The 19,420-nt window shown below is 38.4% G+C and overlaps 2 protein-coding genes across 2 annotated transcripts; both read right to left on the bottom strand.

Annotated features, from left to right (window-relative positions):
- Positions 1–1,315: 1,315 nt before the first annotated feature.
- On the bottom strand, positions 1,316–6,324 carry LOC113530255 (zinc transporter ZIP3). Its single transcript, XM_026920083.3, has 3 exons — positions 6,046–6,324; positions 5,357–5,651; positions 1,316–2,444 (listed from the first exon to the last, which is right to left on the bottom strand). The coding sequence occupies exons 2-3, from the start codon at positions 5,561–5,563 to the stop codon at positions 1,704–1,706; spliced, it is 948 nt and encodes a 315-aa protein (XP_026775884.1). The 5' UTR covers positions 5,564–5,651; positions 6,046–6,324; the 3' UTR covers positions 1,316–1,703.
- A 131-nt stretch (positions 6,325–6,455) lies between these two features.
- On the bottom strand, positions 6,456–15,772 carry sgta (small glutamine rich tetratricopeptide repeat co-chaperone alpha). Its single transcript, XM_026920096.3, has 12 exons — positions 15,649–15,772; positions 14,476–14,619; positions 14,289–14,392; positions 13,877–13,967; positions 13,497–13,596; positions 13,304–13,408; positions 11,909–12,047; positions 11,757–11,819; positions 11,257–11,294; positions 10,963–11,058; positions 10,736–10,855; positions 6,456–6,919 (listed from the first exon to the last, which is right to left on the bottom strand). Exons 2-11 carry the CDS (start codon positions 14,573–14,575, stop codon positions 10,747–10,749), a joined length of 945 nt encoding a protein of 314 aa, XP_026775897.1. The 5' UTR covers positions 14,576–14,619; positions 15,649–15,772; the 3' UTR covers positions 6,456–6,919; positions 10,736–10,746.
- Between the last annotated feature and the right edge of the window lie 3,648 nt (positions 15,773–19,420).

The raw sequence follows: 19,420 nt of genomic DNA, 5'->3' as shown, positions 1-19,420 counted from the left end.
TGTAAAAACACTGACATTTTCATGTTAAAAACAGTAAACGTACAATATGGCCTGTGTAATGCGGAGATGTCCTTCATGGCAACACACTGATGAGATGCACAAACATTAACAACCAAAGCGGCTGAGAACTGCTTGGCAAGAAGTATACTTAACTGTTGACGTTACAGCCTCGTGTTGTATTTCATGAAAGGGGCTTGATTTTTTTTTACCCCAATGTGGTCATAAAATATATGCAACAACTTCATAGTTTAATGAGGCCAGGTACGTTTCACTGTTTAATTTTAGCTTGTTAAGATGAATGAGGAGGAAAGATCTATGTGAATTAGTACAGTTTAGATAAAGACGTAAAGAGAAAGATCTCTTTAAATCTTCAAATTTCAATCTGGTAATTGTTATAGTCAAAAGGAAAAATTATTAGATTAGCCCTAGAGGAGAAACTCAGTAGAGTAACATGTTAAATTTTAAGTTCCTCACAGTTTTGTTGAAACAAACAAAAATGCCAAATAGTCTTGTTACAGCTGTTCTCATCTATAAGCCATATTTAATCTGATATTTTTTGCAGACAGTTCTTCAGTCTAACGTTTTATGGAAACCCTGTAATAGTTCTACATAAAAGCCTACAACAGAAGGTTTCCCTTTAGAAAGCTTATGATCCAAAGAACTCTTAATGACCCCTTTTTCTATGAATGTACTAGACAAATATTGTATTACATTGCATTTGTCAGGTGAAATAAATTTGCATTTATCAGATGCAAATAATCTTGGGTCTTAAACCAAAACAGATTCCTTTATAAATATAAGAACACAACCACAAAGATGTACAAAAATGTAAAGTAACAACGTGAAACTGCATTACAGCACCTACTTCAATTAAACTTCCAGGTAACCTCTCCAGCATTGCGTTTTCCTACACCTGTGCAATATGCCTATAGACTCATGAGTCTCAGAGTGGGGTCCGTGAAGCACAGTATTTATATATTGATTTGATTTGAATGGGTAACTCAAAAACAAGCAGGCCTATACACAATATCAACTTGGACCTAATGTGTTTTGTTCATGGAAATTTAAGGAACAAAAAGCTTTATGGCGCAAATAAATACCCCGAATTTAAACCCCATGTTTAAATATTGAGTCTAATATTTTACAAAATTTAAACAATTAGCCTAATATTTGAATCGTTGAACTATTCATAAATCTCTGTTGAGGGAGTCAATGAAATTTATTTTAAAGTTAAATGAATCGCTGGCTGCAAAACATTTGAGAACCCCTGCTGTAGCCTGTAAGATCAACTCTTGCAAGGAATACAAGGAATATCTGTCTCTGAAGCTAACCTTTTAATCAGGTATAAAACAAATAAAACGGGGACTGTATCTCCAATGTTTATCACAAAGTCATCTAGCATCAAATGAATCAATAACATATAACATTTAAAATCTGCAGTAGCACCCGTCCAACAACGTTCACAGTAATAAATCACTTCACTACAGTTAAAACGCTTTTCTGCATCTAATATGCTACTGTTTCTGTATATCCAGTGTATGATTTCATAGGTACAGAAATTTAACAAGTAACAAGTTAAGAAAAGTCTTTTTAGAATATATTCAGAAAACTCTGGCCCTTTGGTTATGGCAATGAGGAGGGTTAACTATTCCAAAAAGCGAAACCTGCTGTAGATCATTCGCTCTGGGAACTGCTGAGATCCATCACCACTTGATAAAGACTAGACCTGCCAGTATACCATACCCTAAGACGAGGAAAAGCACCTTCAGGAGCCGATCATGTTTGTCCTCCAGTTCTCGGGAGAGAATTTCAAAGAAAGTAATAAAAAGAAATGTGCCTGCTGCCAAGCCTTGGAGCACCACAGAAATAATACTTCCTGCCAGGTTCTGGGCGCTCTCGATACCCATTCCAAGGCCAATGCCGATGGGGATCATGAGGCTGACCGTGATGCCCAGCTTGCTGGCATCCCGAAGCTGCAGTCCTGCTTTAGCCACACTGACCCCTAAAGCCATGGCTGCGAGGGTCTCGTGAATCGCCACTCCGAGGAAAAGGCTTCCTAATTTAGCACCATCTTCCTGAAGCCCAAGAGCAAGGCCTTCAAAGACTGAGTGAGCGGAGAGGGCCAGGACGAGGCTTGCGAGCCGCAGTGGTCCTGCTCGTGTTAGTTCTGCAGGGTTGAAATGGCCGTGGTGATGAGAGTGATTATGCGAGTGATGATGCGAGCTCCGTGCTGGAGCGATGAACGGCGTGTCATACTCAGAGTCGCTGCCTGCCTCCGAGCCGCCGGCATTAAAGGTCTCAAGGTCGATGAAGGGTGGTTTCTCCTTCCTGAAGGTCAGCACAGCCTGCTCGACAAACACAGTGAGGAAAAAGCCAAGCATCATCATGGTCTCGGCCAGTGGGTAGTCGGTGGTGATCTTCAGCAGGTTTAGGATCTGCTCCACCTGAAGACAAACAGAACATGTTGATACGAAAGTATTATTTAGATGGGATAAAGTTTCCAGACACACTGTAACCTCAGTATTGTAATTAAGCAGTATCGTATGAGCAGGAGTGCGGTCATTTTGAATATCGGCACGGCTGTGATTTGGCCGTAGGTAATCACAGTATTCTACACGATTGAGAGTGTGAACAGTTCTATATACAAGAAAATTAATATAGGGTAAGTAACATTTCGGACACAATATGGCCAAATGTTCTCCTTATTTTTGCTCCTCTAGTGGAAATAGATCCCAAAGAAGCCACATTGGCTAGCTAGCTAGCTAACACTGATTTGTTCATTCCTGTTTGGCTTCCAGTAAAAATGGCTTCCCTTCTTCCTTTTCATCTTCATCTGACAAGCTTTCATATTTGAAACCAGAAGTTATATTCCTGAAAAGTACTGTTTGCCATGTCTGCTGATGATGTTGGTAAAACTACTGTAGTAAACTTTCTGAAACAAGGAGTGGAATTCTATGGGGAGTGGAGTGATACACATAGTAAAAAGTCCCAGTGTGGCAAAAGTAAATATAAGCACTCTTTGGAACGCTGCTCGACCAATCAAATTAGTGGACCAGAACTAACTGCTGTATAATGTTCTATATGGCATTTTGGCTGAGAAGCAGTTACTCACATAAAATCCATGACTAGGGTAATACATTATTCTCCTGTGGTGTTACTTAGATAGCAAAGTTTTCAGTGTAATATTTGAAAAATAAATTATTTTATTTCCCATCATTTGTCATAGCCATAGTCTTAGACAAATTTGGTTTATATGGGTCTATCTAATCATCATCCAGGAGGAATACACAATAGTCTTGTGAGAAATAATGATAATATTGTTCCTACATGATATTACATTGCTACAACATCCAGTGACGTTTATTGCTGATTATATTATATTACTAGACGTGCCAACCATTACACATTTCATGTAGGAGCTCCACAAAAACAGCAGAGCATGCACATTTTACAGAGCAAAGGGCTAATGTTTAGGGATAATGCTGTGGGTATTGTAGTTTACGTAGGGGTGGGGCTGTGAGCCTCAGAGAAACGGTGTTGCTCCATTTTTTTGTCTGCAAGCAAACATTTTTCTTTTGTTTTCCTCTGTGGAAGCAAAACTGACAGCAATAAATGCCACCCATTCAGCAGCACTTTCCTCTGATTCATCATTACGAAGGAAAAAAGACACTATATGGAAAATATGGAAATTACACCAGAGTGACAGAAAGTTTAGCGCTGGAGCTCTCCGAGACTTTTTTGCATGAATATAACAAGTCATAATTTTGAGATACTATAAGTCACAATTATGAGCTAAGCCATAATTTATTTCAAAATACCAAGTCATACTTATGAGATAGAAAAAGGCATAATTATATAACAAGTCATGAGATAAAGTTTGTATTGTTGGAAGGCGTGTGTGTGCGCACAGGCCTGCCTACTCTTCCGGTTTTGATCGCTAGACAGCATGGTTCCAACATAGGCAGTAAATCTCGCAATTATGACTTCTAAATGACTAAATTATGACTTTTTTTAATTATCAGAATTATGACTTTGTATCTGGAAATTATGGTTTGTATCTCATACTGATGACTGTGAAATTATGACTGTATCAATTGTATCTTTGATCAAGTGTCCCAAACATATGACTTAATATCTCATAACTATGACACGGTAGCTTTAAATTACCTTTATATCTCAACTGTGATTCAGTATCTTAATTATGACTTAGTGGCTTGAAATTCTGAATTCATATCTCAATCTTAACTTAGTATTGGGAAATGATGTTTCTCATAATTATGACTTAGCATACCATATTTATGACCTGGTATTTCAGAATTATGACTTGGTATCTCATATTTGTTACCTAATATTTCAGACTTATGACTTACTATCTCATATTTATCAATTAGCAGCTCATATTTGGGACTTACTATCTCATAATTAAGACTTAGTATCTCATATTTGTGACCTAATATTTCAGACTTATGACTTACTCTCTCATATTTATCAATTAGCAGCTCATATTTGGGACTTACTATCTCATAATTATGACTTTGTATCTCATATTTGTGACCTAATATTTCAGACTTATGACTTACTCTCTCATGACTTACTGGCTCATATTTGTGACTTAATATTTCATAAGTACGAATTAGCATCTCATATTTGTGGCCTAATATTTCAGATTTATGACTTACTATCTCATAATCATGATTTAGCAACTCATTTATGACTTAATATCTCATAATTATGACTTAGTATCTCACATGTGACTTAATATTTCAGAATTATGACTTACTATCTCAATTATGACTTAGCAACTCGTTTATGTCTGTATCTTCCAAGCAGAAGTCCAACGTCTTAACCACTGAGCTACCACTTCCCCATGTGGTATCTCCCCATGTATCTCATTTGCTACATAATATTTCAGAATTATGACTTAATATCTCATAACTATGACTTTATATCTCACTTTTGACTTCATTATAATGACTTCATATCTCATTTATTATTCGATATCTCACAATTATGAGACAATACATGGGCTTCTACAGAATGGGGTAGAACGGCAGATTCACAGCATGAATGTGCAGCTGACAAATCTGCAGAAAACTGTGTGATGCATTTAAAATCAGCATGGACCTCAATCTCACAGCAATATTCCCAACACCTTGTGGAGTCCATGCAGTGTAGAGAGATCCTAGCCAGTACTACTCTGGTGTTCCTAATAAAGTGAGCGCACAACCCCAGTGGAGTCCTTTTCAGTGGCAGGTTGTACTGCACATGTGGAAGTGGTTGAAGACTTGTGCTGGGCTATGTAAAGCCCTGTGACAGAATTAAAAAGGAGCAGCAGATGAGGGGGTTTAACACGCACCTTGTCTCGAACAGCAGGCAGAAGCGCATTGAAGCAGGTGGCCAGAAACACACCGCCTCCGAATGAGTTACTGAACGCCACCGCCTTCCTGTAGCGCACAGCCTTGTCCAGGTCCGACTGCATCACCCGCACAGGGAGAAGAATAGCGCTCAGCATGAGGCCAAACATGCCCAGAAGGCACAGGATTTTAGCTACAACCATCTCCATGTTGCTGATTCAGATTAGCAGCACAGTAACAGCATGGCGTGAGCATGAACAGCCTCCTCCATCCATCAGACCCGGACACTCTTCAGCACTGATCAGGAAGAAAGCGAGTCACACTTATTTGTTTTTATTCACCGCCAGACAGCTCAGAGCTAGCTAAGTACTCCATGCTAGCTGTGCTAGACAAGAACATCGCTGCTAGAGCATCAAAAATCAGCCTTATGTGCCTGCTGTATTCAGTACTAATGCTAACTGAGCTGTATTCTGGAAATAACTCCTCTCATGTACCCTGCTAAACCAGGCTAAACCAGGAATATTGTTGTTTACACTCCTTTCTAGCTAGGAAGTTTGACTTTCAAAGCTAGTTCTAATGCTAAGCTATACAAACTACCACACATTAACCTGTAACTCACTATTTCTTTTATGAACAGAAGTTATTTATACTGAATAACGTTAATATTATGAATGTTTTTCCTCGCCGTTACCTGCGTTTTTCTCGGCTATCTCCGTTAGTACGAGAGCACCTGTCGGGTTTCTATTCGCTGGTGTGGCTGGATGCCAAATGGCTCCCTGCTCCCTCTGTAGGTGCACTCCGTGAGGCACGACCCACACTGTTCTGCACCCTATGAAGCCCACTACACGTAGTGTAGAGTGAACTTTAAAACCCAGCCTACCTTGTTGAACGTATTTGAGAGACATTGGTGGAATATTAACACTTCCTTGTCCTCCCTGACTATCCCATCCTGTTATATTAGTTATTTGGAGTGAACATTTAATGCAAAATGTCCAGTCTTTTAAATAAAATAAAAAATAAACAAATAAAAAAAGATCACAGCATGACATTTGGCAAAGATTTTCCTACTCCTGTGGATACCAGTGGATCACAACAATCATATCCTACTTGAAATCTGACATTTAATTTCCATATCAACAGTGTACATATCTTTTACAAACTCTTCTGCTTACATAAAGACAGCTTGTTACTGCAGAATGGAAATCACTGTGTTGATCCAGTCCATGAAGCAATGACTCTTATGACAATCCATTAGTATTAGTTACACAGAAATGATAATAATAAACCAGGGTGATGCTTCTGTACATCCATACAGTTTTTTTTTTTTTTTTTTTTTTTTTTTTTTTTTTTTTAGCATCTAGGTGGCCAGATATGACCTAAAAATTTTGGCTACATTGGTTTCTTCAAAGACAGGCAATGCAGGGAGGAGGACGGCTGGACACACATGCGCTCCTTCTGATGTCAAATTGGTTTAGTCCCTGGAGTAGTAGATACAATAGATCTTAAAAAGAAGATAAAAAGAAAAAGCGAGCCAGTCTTCTGTGTCCCTCACAATGATTCTTTACCTATTGAGGGGAGAAAAAAAAGAAAAGAAGCAAAAAGAGATGTTAATTCATTAAAAATTAATATCACTTTCTTCCATCAAAAGAGAAGGCTTCATGATTAATGAGGTTTTTCAGCCTTTATTGTGTGATAACTACATAGAGCAAAAAAAATTAGCAGTTTCCTCAGAAAAAAATTATTCAGTTTGTTCTTTATACATTTACATCCAGCACAGCAATTCATTTGTTTCCCCAGACAGAGCTTCCTAGAGCCCATGTTTCTGACTGATGCATGCATGAATAAATAAATTGTCTTATTAATTTATATACACGACTTTTTATTATTAAACATTATTTGCAAAACTGTTGTTTAGCTGCTGTACTACTGCACACGGACTATAAAGTTCAGCTGCAGAATGTCAGCTTGTTTAAATCAATACTGGATGAACAATGTAGAAAACTCAGCTTTTTACACACTTTCACTTGTAATTCAACCAGGAAACGCCAAAGAAAAGTCCCTCAGATTGAAATCAAATCTGATTTTGTCAAACTGGGGTGGTCCTCTCACCTGCAAGTTCCTTCCCAGTTTATGGTGTGACGTCAAATCAACAGTATGTTTATTCATAGCAGTAAACAAAGTAGCGCGTTTTACCTTTAAATATGTAAGTATGTGCTTTAGATCAATCAACATACAAATTTGCTTGTTAAATCTCTAACATTGACTATACACCGATCAGCCATAACATTATGACCACCTGCCTAATATTGTGTTGGTCCCCCTTTTGCTGCCAAAACAGCCCTGACCCGTCAAGGCATGGACTCCACTAGATTCCTGAAGGTGTGCTGTGGTATCTGGCACAAAGACGTTAACAGCAGATCCTTTAAGTCCTGTAATTTGCGAGGTGGGGCCTCCATGGATCGGACTTGATGGCCAGCACACCCCACAGATGTTCGACTGGATTGAGATCTGAGGAATTTGGAAGCCAAGTCAACACCTTGAACTCTTTGTCACATTCCTCGAACCATTGCTGAACAATTTTTACAGTGTGGCAGGGCGCATTATCCTGCCGAAAGAGGTCACTTCCATTAGGGAATACTGTTGCCATGAAGGGGTGTACCTGGTCTCCAACAATGTTTAGGTAGGTGGTATGTGTCAAAATAGCATCCACATGAATACCAGGACCCAAAGTTTCCCAGCAGAACATTGCCCAGAGCATCACACTGCCTCCGCCAGCTTGCGTTCTTCACATAGTGCATGCTGGTGCCATCTCTTCCCCAGCTAAATGATGCACACGCACCTGGCCTTCCACATGATGTAAAAGAAAATGTGATTTATCGGACCAGGCCACCTTCTTCCATTGCTCCGTGGTCCAGGTCTGATGCTCACCTGTCCATTGTAGGCACTTTTGGCAGTGGACAGAGTTCAGCATGGGCACTCTGACAGGTCTGTGGCTACCCAGCCCCATATGCGGCAAGCTGCGATGCACTGTGTGTTCTGACACCTTTCTATCATAGCCAGCTTTAACTTTTCAGCAATTTGTGCTACAATAGCTCTTCTGTGGGATCAGACCAGACGGACTAGCCTTCAATCCCCCTTGGGCGCCAACGACCCTGTTGCCAGTTCACTGGTTGTCCTTCCTTGGACCACTTTTGGTAGGTACTAACCACTGCACACCGGGAACACCCCACAAGGCCTGCCATTTTAAAGATGCCCTGACACAGTCATCTAGCCATCACAATGTGGCTGTTGTCAAAGTCTCTCTAACCCTTACGCTTGCCCATTTTTCCTGTTTCCAACACATCAACTTCAAGAACCGACTCGTCACTTGCTGCCTAATATATCTCAACCCTTGACAGGGGCCATTGTAACGAGATAATCAAAATTATTCACTTCACCTGTCAGTGGTCATAATTTTATGGCTTATCGGCGTACAGTTCGCTGTTTGAGGCGGGAAATATACATCGCTCTTCACAGCTACGAGACTAGCTTGTTACTAACAAAAGATGAACACAGAGGTATTCATATGTTGAATGTGATGTCATTCCGACCTGCGAATTACCCCTTATGACTCAAGCTGAATACAGCAACTGTTTCAATGGGGCCAAGAGATGTTTTTAGAAACATTAACCATGTACAGTTACTTAGTTTCAAATCCTTTGCCTTAGGCCTGTAAATCATAAACATAAACAGAGCCTGAGTACCTTCCCTGATAGTCTGTAGTAAGTATAACACATGGTCAGTCCATGTTTTGGCTCTGGGTTTTGGCTTTGTGTTGCTGCAAGCTGCAGTGAGATTTACTTTCAGCAGTCAGAATACACTTGAGAATTCAGTTTGCTCTTGTTATCAGCAGTCACATACATGCTTGACTTGTTTCACTGATGAGATGTTATGTTTAGGCACAAGGGCAGTTCCCTTTTTCTCTGCATACTTTCCTCATTCCATTACGCTAATGCAGGTTAATCTTTGTCTAATCTGTCAATTGTTCCTGAGCACTACAGACTACTAAATAAACTGACATCTGACCTTTTTTGAATTTTTCCAGTGATTTGCATCTTGCCACAAACCATGTGATGCAAATGCTACATGTAGACTCATCCAGACCTTTAGCTATCTCTGAGAATATAACCCATGAAAAACTGATTTAAGCTTATTCTAATTTAGACAATTAATTTTCTTAGAGCAATGTTTAAAAAAAAAAAAAAAAAAGGAACTGAGATTCTGTTCCAGACTTAGGGATATCAATGTATTTATTTAAATGTGCTGAAGTACAGACAAAAACAGCACTGTGCATATTTATCCTATAATGCTGCATGTCTGACAAACCTCTCACTTATTCCAGACACATGTATGGATATAAAGTCAGCTCCAGAATTATTAGCACCTTTATTAGGTAAAGATTAGTTAAAAAAAAAACACATGTCTTTGTGGTTACTGTAATTAGAGTAATCTCACACTAAAAATATGATAAATTTTAATTGAAGTAAAATGAAAAAAAAATAATAATAATAATTATATGCCAAATACTGGCACACCTAGCATTTATTAAAATGTAGCTAAACCATGTTCCAATTTATACTTTGCTTTAAGTTCAATTGAAGATTTAGGAAGTCAGGTCATCCCTGACTTCCTGTTTCACTGGGATATAAATATCTAATTCCCTAAACATGCAGTTATTCATCAACATGGGGAAGATTTGAGACACACAGATTATATGAGACAAGTGTATTGACCATGGACTCATTGAAGTGCCAGAAGATTTGAATTGAAATTCTGGCTGCCTCTGCCAAGAAGCAACAACTAGGTGTGACTGGATCTTCCAGCATGACAGTAATCCAAACCACATGTCCAAATCTACACAAAAATGGTTTGATGACTGAACTAAGCCTTACCAGACCCCTGACCTAAACCTAAAGGAAAACCTGTAGTATAAGCTGAAGAGTAGAGTCCAGAAGGGAGTACCTAGGACCCTGGAGAATGTGGAGAGATTCTGTATTGAGGAGTGTTAGATTCCTTGCTCTGTATTCTCCAATTCAGCATTATAGGAGATTCTGTGCTGTTATGCTGGCAAAGTGAGGTTGTGCAAAGTACTAAATGCAGCCAGGGGTACCAACAATAGTGACAATTTTTGATAAGGGTTTGGAATAAATTTACTTCAATTACATGTTAGTTTCAGTGGGAAAGATAATTAACACAAAGATGTTTTTTTTTTTGTTTTGTTTTTTCATTTTGAAAAGGGGTGCCAATTATGAAGCTGACTATATGCACTAATCCTTTGGGGTGGAGGAAAAAAAAACAAAAAACAAACAAAAAAAAGCCACTTAAACAGAAATCAATCTTACTGCTTCATGTGTCATTGTTCTTCGTTACTTGCACTAGGGGGCCGGCTCCGGATTTGACTTCTTAACTGCTCGATGAGCTCAGGATTCTGCTGCTGCATTTGCTGTGCAAACTGCTGGCCACTGTGCAAATAACAGAAACATTTCACTAAATATAAAAGCCCCTTTTAACTATACAGTAGCAATTTAATGTGTTAATGCTTAGAAAAGTAGAAGCATGTAAACTTTACGCTTGAATAAGGCCTGATATGTCGTTCGGAGGCCCTGTGGTTGGGGCTGCAGTGCCACCCATAGGCCCATAAGATCCAGACATCATTCCTGATACCCTGAAGAGATCACCAGCAAGCAACATTACATAAATCAAAACCTGAGTATTATTCACATGTAAGCATATAATAATAGCACCAATCATAACTGCAATGCTGTACCCTATTCCAAAACTACTTTACTTAAGTGCCTGTTCTACTATACTGATCAATATATTTGGCCCACTTAAGAGATACATTTATTAAAATCATACTCACAGTTGTTGTACTTGTGGGTTATTCATCAGATTAGAAGCCTGAAAAAAAAAAAAAAAACGCATCAGTAATTTTATCAATCTGCCCCCTACAGTTGACAGATATACACGATATGGCCATAAGTTTGTGGACACCTGACATTAACACACATATGTGAGCCTTCCCCAAACTGTTGCCACAAAGTTTGAAGCACAAAATTGTACAGGATGTTTTTGCATGACAATTGGCCTAGCCCAAACATGTTGCAACATGACAATGCCCCTGTGCACAAAGCGAGCTCCAAGAAGACATGGAAAAACTCGAGTGTCCTGCACAGAGCCCCACTCAACCCCACTGAACACCTTTGGGATGAACTGGAACACAGAGTGCACCCCAGGCCAAATCTCCACGGTCATGCTCCAAAATCTGGAATGGGATATTTAAAAGCACATATGGGTGTGATGGTCAGGTGTCCACAAACCTTTCACCATATAGTGTAGTTCTCATTGAGGAAAAATACCCACCATGCTCATGAAACCGGGATTACTGAGCAAACCAGCAAGGTCAACGCCACCCATCCCACCTGTCTGCAAGAGAGGAAAACTCAAGACAGTGAATTTAACAGTCCTTTCCAATTCCCAGTAAGTGACTGTAATCTGCAGGTATGAGAACTCACTGGGCTTGGTGTTTCTTTCATTTTCTGCTCAGCAATTTTCAAATTTGATTTATACGTTTCGTTCTCAGGGTCGAGTTCCAGGGCTTTCTTGTAGTAGCCTACAGCCTCGTTGTGTTTGTTCAAACTTGACAGCGCCAGCCTGATTATGAGAAGAAAATGCAACACATCTTAAAGCATTAACATCACATCAGACAAATCTTCAATTCAGATAACACACAAGCCGAAGGAATTCACTGCGTCACAGAATTAACATACCGTATAAAAACACAGATGTAGAAGTGGTGAAGATTAAACAGAATTTTTTAAGAAACATGAACATCACGGTACACAAAGGAATTTAACATATTATACTGGCACTACTCTTAAACAAGGGGCGTTTGGAAAACAACTTCTTAGCTCTTTGAACACAATGGATTCGCTCCCCACGCAGGAGGCGCTCTTTTGCTGGTTACACACTTTCTGTGCACCTTTGCCTTTTGGAGTTTTGTGGGTGTCATTAAATGTAAATCAGCTGTGCCGTGAACATGTTTGGTAATTTATAGCTGATTATCCACATATGCATGTGAGTACAAAGAAAATCAGTGCTAGTGAAACATGAATTTCAAAACATTAATATGGCATGAATTTTTACTTTGGTTCGGTTGACGAAAAAAATATTTACTCCCAACTTTACTATAAGACTCTTGAGTAACTTTCACATTTTTCACTTTTCAATTAATTCCCTTTTTCATGATAAAAATGAAGCAAGGTTGTGATGCAGAACTGTCAGCACGTTTACGTTTACTGCATTTAATGATTGATGATAAAAACGTACAGAGACTTTCAGACTGATGGGGGGAAAAAAAAAGCACTGCCAACGTTATGAGTTTTAGCACTCTCCAAACATCTCCAAAATAATCCCACACATCAATTTTCATTCATCTATACCAAGTAATGACATGAATAGGCCCAGGCAATGCACAACAAACGTGGCTATTAAATTGCTATTCTCTGGCAGACATGAAAATTTTGGCTTGCAAACAGCAAATTTTTTCATGCTTTCTTCTGGAGACATTTGTAGGAAATTACATGTAAAATAATACTGTGTAGATGTTAATTGATAAAAGTGCATTTTAAGAAGTCTGCATTTTGAAAGAGTCAAAGTTGTAATAACCCACAGATGATACACCTGTGACTACCCGAGAAACCATAACAGTCTAATCTGAATTGATTTAATATTCCTCCAGAACACAATTACAAACGTTTAGTTTACAGGAGCAAAGATTTGGCATATCCCTGGCAAGTACTACAAAGGCAAATATTGCAACAATCATTCAAAAATAAAAGGTGTTCAACCCAATAAAGCAGTTATGTGTCAGTATGTAGTTAATCATGTTTAGTCACTTCCGGTCTTACCCCATGCGTCCATATGCTTTACTGTAGTTTGGATCAATTCCGATTGCACACTCACAATCTTGAACTGCTCCAGCGTAGTTACCAAGTTTGCTGTATGCCGCGGCTCTACGGACACAAAACAAGCACAGGCCTTTAAATACGGAACGTGATTCAATTCATATTGATACTGGGGTGAAAAAGCATGAGGCATTACCTGTTGCAGTAGTAAACTGCATTCTGTGGATTAATCTGAATGGCTTTTGAGTAGAATTCCACCGCTGCACTGAAGTTTTCCACCTTCATTTGGTCATTACCTGTAATAAATACATTTTGTCATTATTATTAATAGCCAGAATTTCACTGAAGTTACAGTAAAGTTCTGTATTATTATTTGGTAATTGCTTCTGCCAAAGCACAAAACCTTTAGCCCACACACACCAGCAAACCTTCACCTATTTCCCAACATTTACTACTCAATTTTTTTTTTCTTTTTACTATTTTGTAATGATTTAATGCAACATTCAGTTTAACAAAAGAAAATTAAAAAAAAAAGAAAAGGAAATTCAAATGTAACAAGAGATTTTATGTCCATACCATCACTTTTTAGTTGTTCTGCCTCTGCTAGCTGATCCTCTGTAGGGGAACTATTGGCTGAGGTGACTTTAACCTGAGGCGTTTCTGCTACCTGCAAAATCACATACAGAACTCAAGCCATCAATTAACTTTAACAAACTGGATTTCTAAGATGACAAAAAAGCCTAAAAAGGCTCGGTGTACAATATACAGCCATAAGTTTGTTGACACGTGATTATCACACCCATATGTGCTTGCTGAACAGCCCATTCCAGATTTAGTCCCCACTTTGCTGCTATAATAACCTCCACTCTTCTGGGAAGGCTTTCCACTAGATTTGTGTTCATTCAGCTACAAGAGCATTAGTGGTGCATTAGCATTAGGGTATGAGGGTCATGTGTCCACCGACTTTTAGCCATATAGTGGATATTACCTTGACAGTTGCCGCTGCGAATAATTCTGGCAAGGTCTGACAAACTGCTAAACTCTGGTCCTCGGTTGAGATCCCAAACGCAGTCTCCAGACACTGGATGGCAACTGGAAAGCAGTTTCAAGAGCTATTACACATCAGTGTTATAACCCTAACCTAAAAATAAACTTATGCCACGTTCAGGATGTACCTTCTAAACTTTCTTGAGCATCTGATGACAAGCCTCCAGATGTGAGCTGGTTGTGGAGGAACTGGATAATGGAGTAAGCGAGACGCTTTGTATCTGTCATTGTTGGTTGGAGGTTAGGACCTCTCCGGGTATTTATGGGGATAACTGAAAGACAAATGAAGCACAGATGATGAGATGGCACTCAAAAATGTAATGAATGCAACAACTTTAATTATAATAATCAAACTGTGATTATGAACTGAGAGACACAGCAGTACAGCAGATTATAATCCTGACTGCAGTAGTGACCACACAGTTCCTGATGAGTCTAATCTAATCATGATCTAATCATGATCTAATCATGATCTAATCATGGTCATCAACAGGTTTTTTACAGCTAGGCGTGTTTGTTCAGGGCTGGCTCTCATCACTCCCTGCAGCTTCAATCAAAGCTAATCATCAAGGTCTTGCTGAGACGAAAAAGGTGTTTTTTAAGTTGTTTTTAAAGCAGAGCCAAAAATAAAAATCTATACTCCACATTGCTACTGACTTTAACTCTGACAGCTATCTGTGATCCTAATGTCATGAAGTGAAAACATAGCTACCACGGCTAATCCATGGCTGGCTAGCTAAACAACAAACTACACCAAAACGTGATTATGCTTGTGTTTAATAGATTTGTACTGTTTGTGTCTGAGTAAGTGTATGTACAGGAATGCAACAACTACATCAACAACAACATCAACTGCTGTTTCGTGTGAGCTGACCGAGTAAAGAGGTCTAAGAATGTTCTAGTAAACACGGCTAGTTTTAAAGCTGTGTGACCACACACTTCGCTAGCTCTCTGCAACAGCTAAAAGCTACAACTCTAAAGATATAGCGTTTTATCTTGACGGCAGCGAACACAACCAGATAACCACTGCTCGCGTTATGCAGCTAGCAAACCTGCCACAGCAGCACCTCCTTACCAGCCGCCTAGCATCGTGTGCTAACCGGCTAGCGACCTTTATCTCGTGGCGTTCCGTTTTTAGCCACAAAAAAAACTAAACAAAGACTTATATCAAACATTTATAAAACCTCAGACGTCAAAAGAAAGTTTAAATATAACAAGAGCCATGTTATTGTGGTTTTAGAAATAAATTACACGTCTGAACGGCTGACACAGTTTCATAAAGCTAAGAACACACTACTTACTAACGTCCCACTATCACGAGCTGCTGTCCGCTGCTGCGCGAGCTAACCCTGCCGCACGTAGCCCCGCCCCTCTTCAGAGATACGTCATCGCACTCGTCATCCTTTTCTCCTTCTTCTTCTTCTTCTTCTTCTTCTTCTTTTTGGAGTTTTATGGCGCTTGGCAGACTGGTGTATTACCGCCACCTCCTGGTATGGAGTATGCACCAGGACGTTTCCTAAAAACAACAGTAATTCCATTTTTTTTTTTTTTTTTGGTTAAAATCCTGTTTCTGTATGCTAGTGTATTTAGTTTAGTTTAGTAGTTCTGCTTGTATTATAGTGTTTTTGTATATATAGAGTCTATTTGATTTTGTTACCTCATATTAGAATAGTTTTTAATCTATCTTGTTCTTGTGTGCATATGCAATTTCCCCACTGCGGGACAAATAAAGGAATATCTTACTCTTACTCTTAAATGAATGTGAACACCTGACCATCACACTCATATGTGCTTGTTGAACATCCCATTCCATAACCATGGCCATTAATATGGAGTTGGTTCACCGTTTGCTGCTATAACAGCCTCCACTCTTCTGGGAAGGCTTTCCACTAGATTTTAGAAGATGGCTGGGCAGTGGGGATTTGTGATAAATTTATAAATTTATAAGTTTAGAATTTATATCCTGAATTTATATATTTCTGTAAAGCTGCTTTATGACAATGGCCGTTGTTAAAAGAGCTATACAAATAAAATTGAATTGAATTGTGTTCATTGAGTCACAAGGGAATTAGTGATGTCAGACAAGGAGGCCTAAGGTTCAGTCGGTGTTCCAGTTCATCCCAAAGGTGTTCAGTGGGGTTGAGATCAGGGCTCTGTGCAGGACACTCGAGTTCTTCCACTCCAACCTGAACACACCATGTCTTCATGGAGCTCACTTTGTGCACAGGGGCATTGTCATGCTGGAACAGGTTTGGGCCTCTTAGTTCCAGTGAAGGGAAATTGTAATGCTACAGCACACAAAGACATTCTCTACAATTGTGTGCTTCTAACTTTGTGGCAACAGTTTGGGGAAGAGCCACATATAGGTGTGACGGTCAGGTGTTCACATACTTTTGACCTTATAGCGTACTTACTTTAAGATACTGGAGTAAGCATGAGATGCCCAGCTCTCCTGACCTTCTCTGTAAAAATATATTTCAGGTTATATGTTATGCTCTTCAACTTTTAAAATGATCTCTTTCCATCTGGCATCCTTCTGCTCTGCATATGTCATATCACAAATTAACAAATTACCCTCATGGTTTAAATAATCTTATTATACATATTTTTAATTATAATTCAAACTTGTTTTATCTGTATATGTCTTGAAAATAGTATCCTCATACAGTAAAGCCTTTCCAAAAGATTTATGGAATTATTTCATACAGACAAATGACAAATAGTATTACTGCTATTTTCTTACATTCTGAAAAATATGGACTAATTCAAAACTGTCGTGATTGGTCAGAAGGTGTTGATTAATTTTCTATGACAGCAGCTCTGACTGTAGTGCCAGCTGTAAGGCAGATCACAGGATTATATTAATGCGCTCATTTTGTAAAAAAAAAAAAAAATTAATTTAGATTTTTTTTTTAAAAAAAGTGTTTTATTTAACAAAAAATGTGTAATCGTGATATGGTGGGATTTTCTGTAAGGAGACATTTATTTAACATTTATGGAGAGAGTGTCAAGTGTCACTGCATTTCCTTCGTACAGGGCTTTGCACTTTCTGGTTTCTCTGTAACAGTCACAATAAGCTGTGTGTTTTTTTTGTTTGTTTTTTTTTAATCTGATCAGCTTTAAGAGAGAGGAAAGAAAGAAATAAAAGAAATAAAAAAAGTGATAAATAAATAGATTAATAAATAAATACAATCAAAATAGAAACATACATACACACATAGGCCTACTTACACAAATACATACAGTACTTACTAATACCTAAATTTATTCATAAGATTTGTCTTTTATTATTTAATGCACTTATTTAATGTTTTTATTTTGTGTCATTTTGCCAGCTCTAGTCCTCCACGTCCGCCATGTTCGTTAGGTGGGTGTGGCTAAGGTTCAGAAGGGGCGCAAAACTCCAGCTGACCAATAGGCAGGCAGCCTCACGTTTCAAGATCCGCCCACCGGTGAAAAAGTTACAGGACCCAGTGTAGTATATATATATATATATATATATATATATATATATATATATATATATATATATATATATGTGTGTGTGTGTGTGTGTGTGTGTGTGTGTGTGTGTGTGTATCTGCTATGTATTTTTAGTCATAATTCTTCTGTATCTCAAGCTTCTTAATATATATATATATATATATATATATGTATGTATAAAATGCCAGTGTAGGACAAAAGTATAAGAGTTACAATAGTTATGTACATATACACCATAAAATAAAAATAAATTAGAAATAGAGTAAATAACATGTACGTGTGTACAATTGACAGTGAAATGTGATCAGAGCAGTAATTGGTTTCTGAGCATGTATGTATATATATATATATATATATGTATATATATATATATATATATATATATATATATATATATATATATATATATATACACACATATATATACATATATATATAGATTTAAATGATATATTGATACTTGATCCTTATTTTAAATATGTATTTATAGATTTGAAAGTGTTAAATATTTAATTAGCTGCATGTGACACGAGAAAAAAAATTAAAAAAAAGAAGAACCCATGCACTACATGTGAAAAGTGCACATGTTCACGTGAAGTTCATGTGAGTTTTCTGTAAGGGAAGCAGCATACAGTGGATATAAAAAGCCTACACACCCCTGTTAAAACGCCAGGCTTCTGTGATGTAAAAAAATGAGACCAAGATAAATCATTTCAGAACTTTTTCCACCTTTAATGTGACCTATAACCTGTACAACTCATCTGAAAAACAAACTGAAATCTTTTAAGTTGGGCGAGTAAAAATAAAAAACCAAAATAATGTGGCTCCATAAGTGTGCACACCCTTAAACTAATACTTTAAGTATTGAAGCACCTTTTGATTTTATTACAGCACTCAGTCTTTATGGGTATGAGTCTGTCAGCATGGTACATCTTGACTTGGCAATATTCGCCCACTCTTCATTGCAAAAACGCTTCAAATCTGTCAGATTGCGAGGGCATCTCCTGTGCACGGCTCTCTTCAGATCACCCCACAGATTTTCAATCGGATTCAGGTCTGGGCTCTGGCTGGGCCATTCCAAAACTTTAATCTTCTTCTGGTGAAGCCATTCTTTTGTTGATTTGGATGTATGCTTTGGGTTGTTGTCGTGCTGAAAGATGAAGTTCTTCTTCATCTTCAGCTTTCTAGCAGAAGCCTGAAGGTTTTGTGGCAATATTGACTGGTATTTGGAACTGTTTATAATTTCCTCCACCTTGACTAAGACCCCAGTTCCAGCTGAAGAAAAACAGCCCCAAAATATGATGCTGCCACCACCATGCTTCACTGTGGGTATGGTGTTCTTCTGGTGATGTGCAGTGTTCTTTTTGCGCCAAACATACCTTTTGGAATTATGGCCAAAAAGTTCAACCTTGGTTTCATCAGACCATAACACATTTTCCCACATGCTTTTGGGAGACTTCAGACTTTTTGCCGGGCTTGGATGTTTTTCTTTGTAAGAAAAGGCTTCCGTCTTGCCACCCTACCCCATAGGCCAGACATATGAAGAATACGGGAGATTGTTGTCACATGTACTGAACAGCCAGTACTTGC

Source organism: Pangasianodon hypophthalmus, chromosome 11 (assembly GCF_027358585.1).
Source record: "Pangasianodon hypophthalmus isolate fPanHyp1 chromosome 11, fPanHyp1.pri, whole genome shotgun sequence".
In the NCBI taxonomy this organism is placed as follows: Eukaryota; Metazoa; Chordata; class Actinopteri; order Siluriformes; family Pangasiidae; genus Pangasianodon; species Pangasianodon hypophthalmus.
This window is presented reverse-complemented; position numbering and strand designations above follow the sequence as displayed.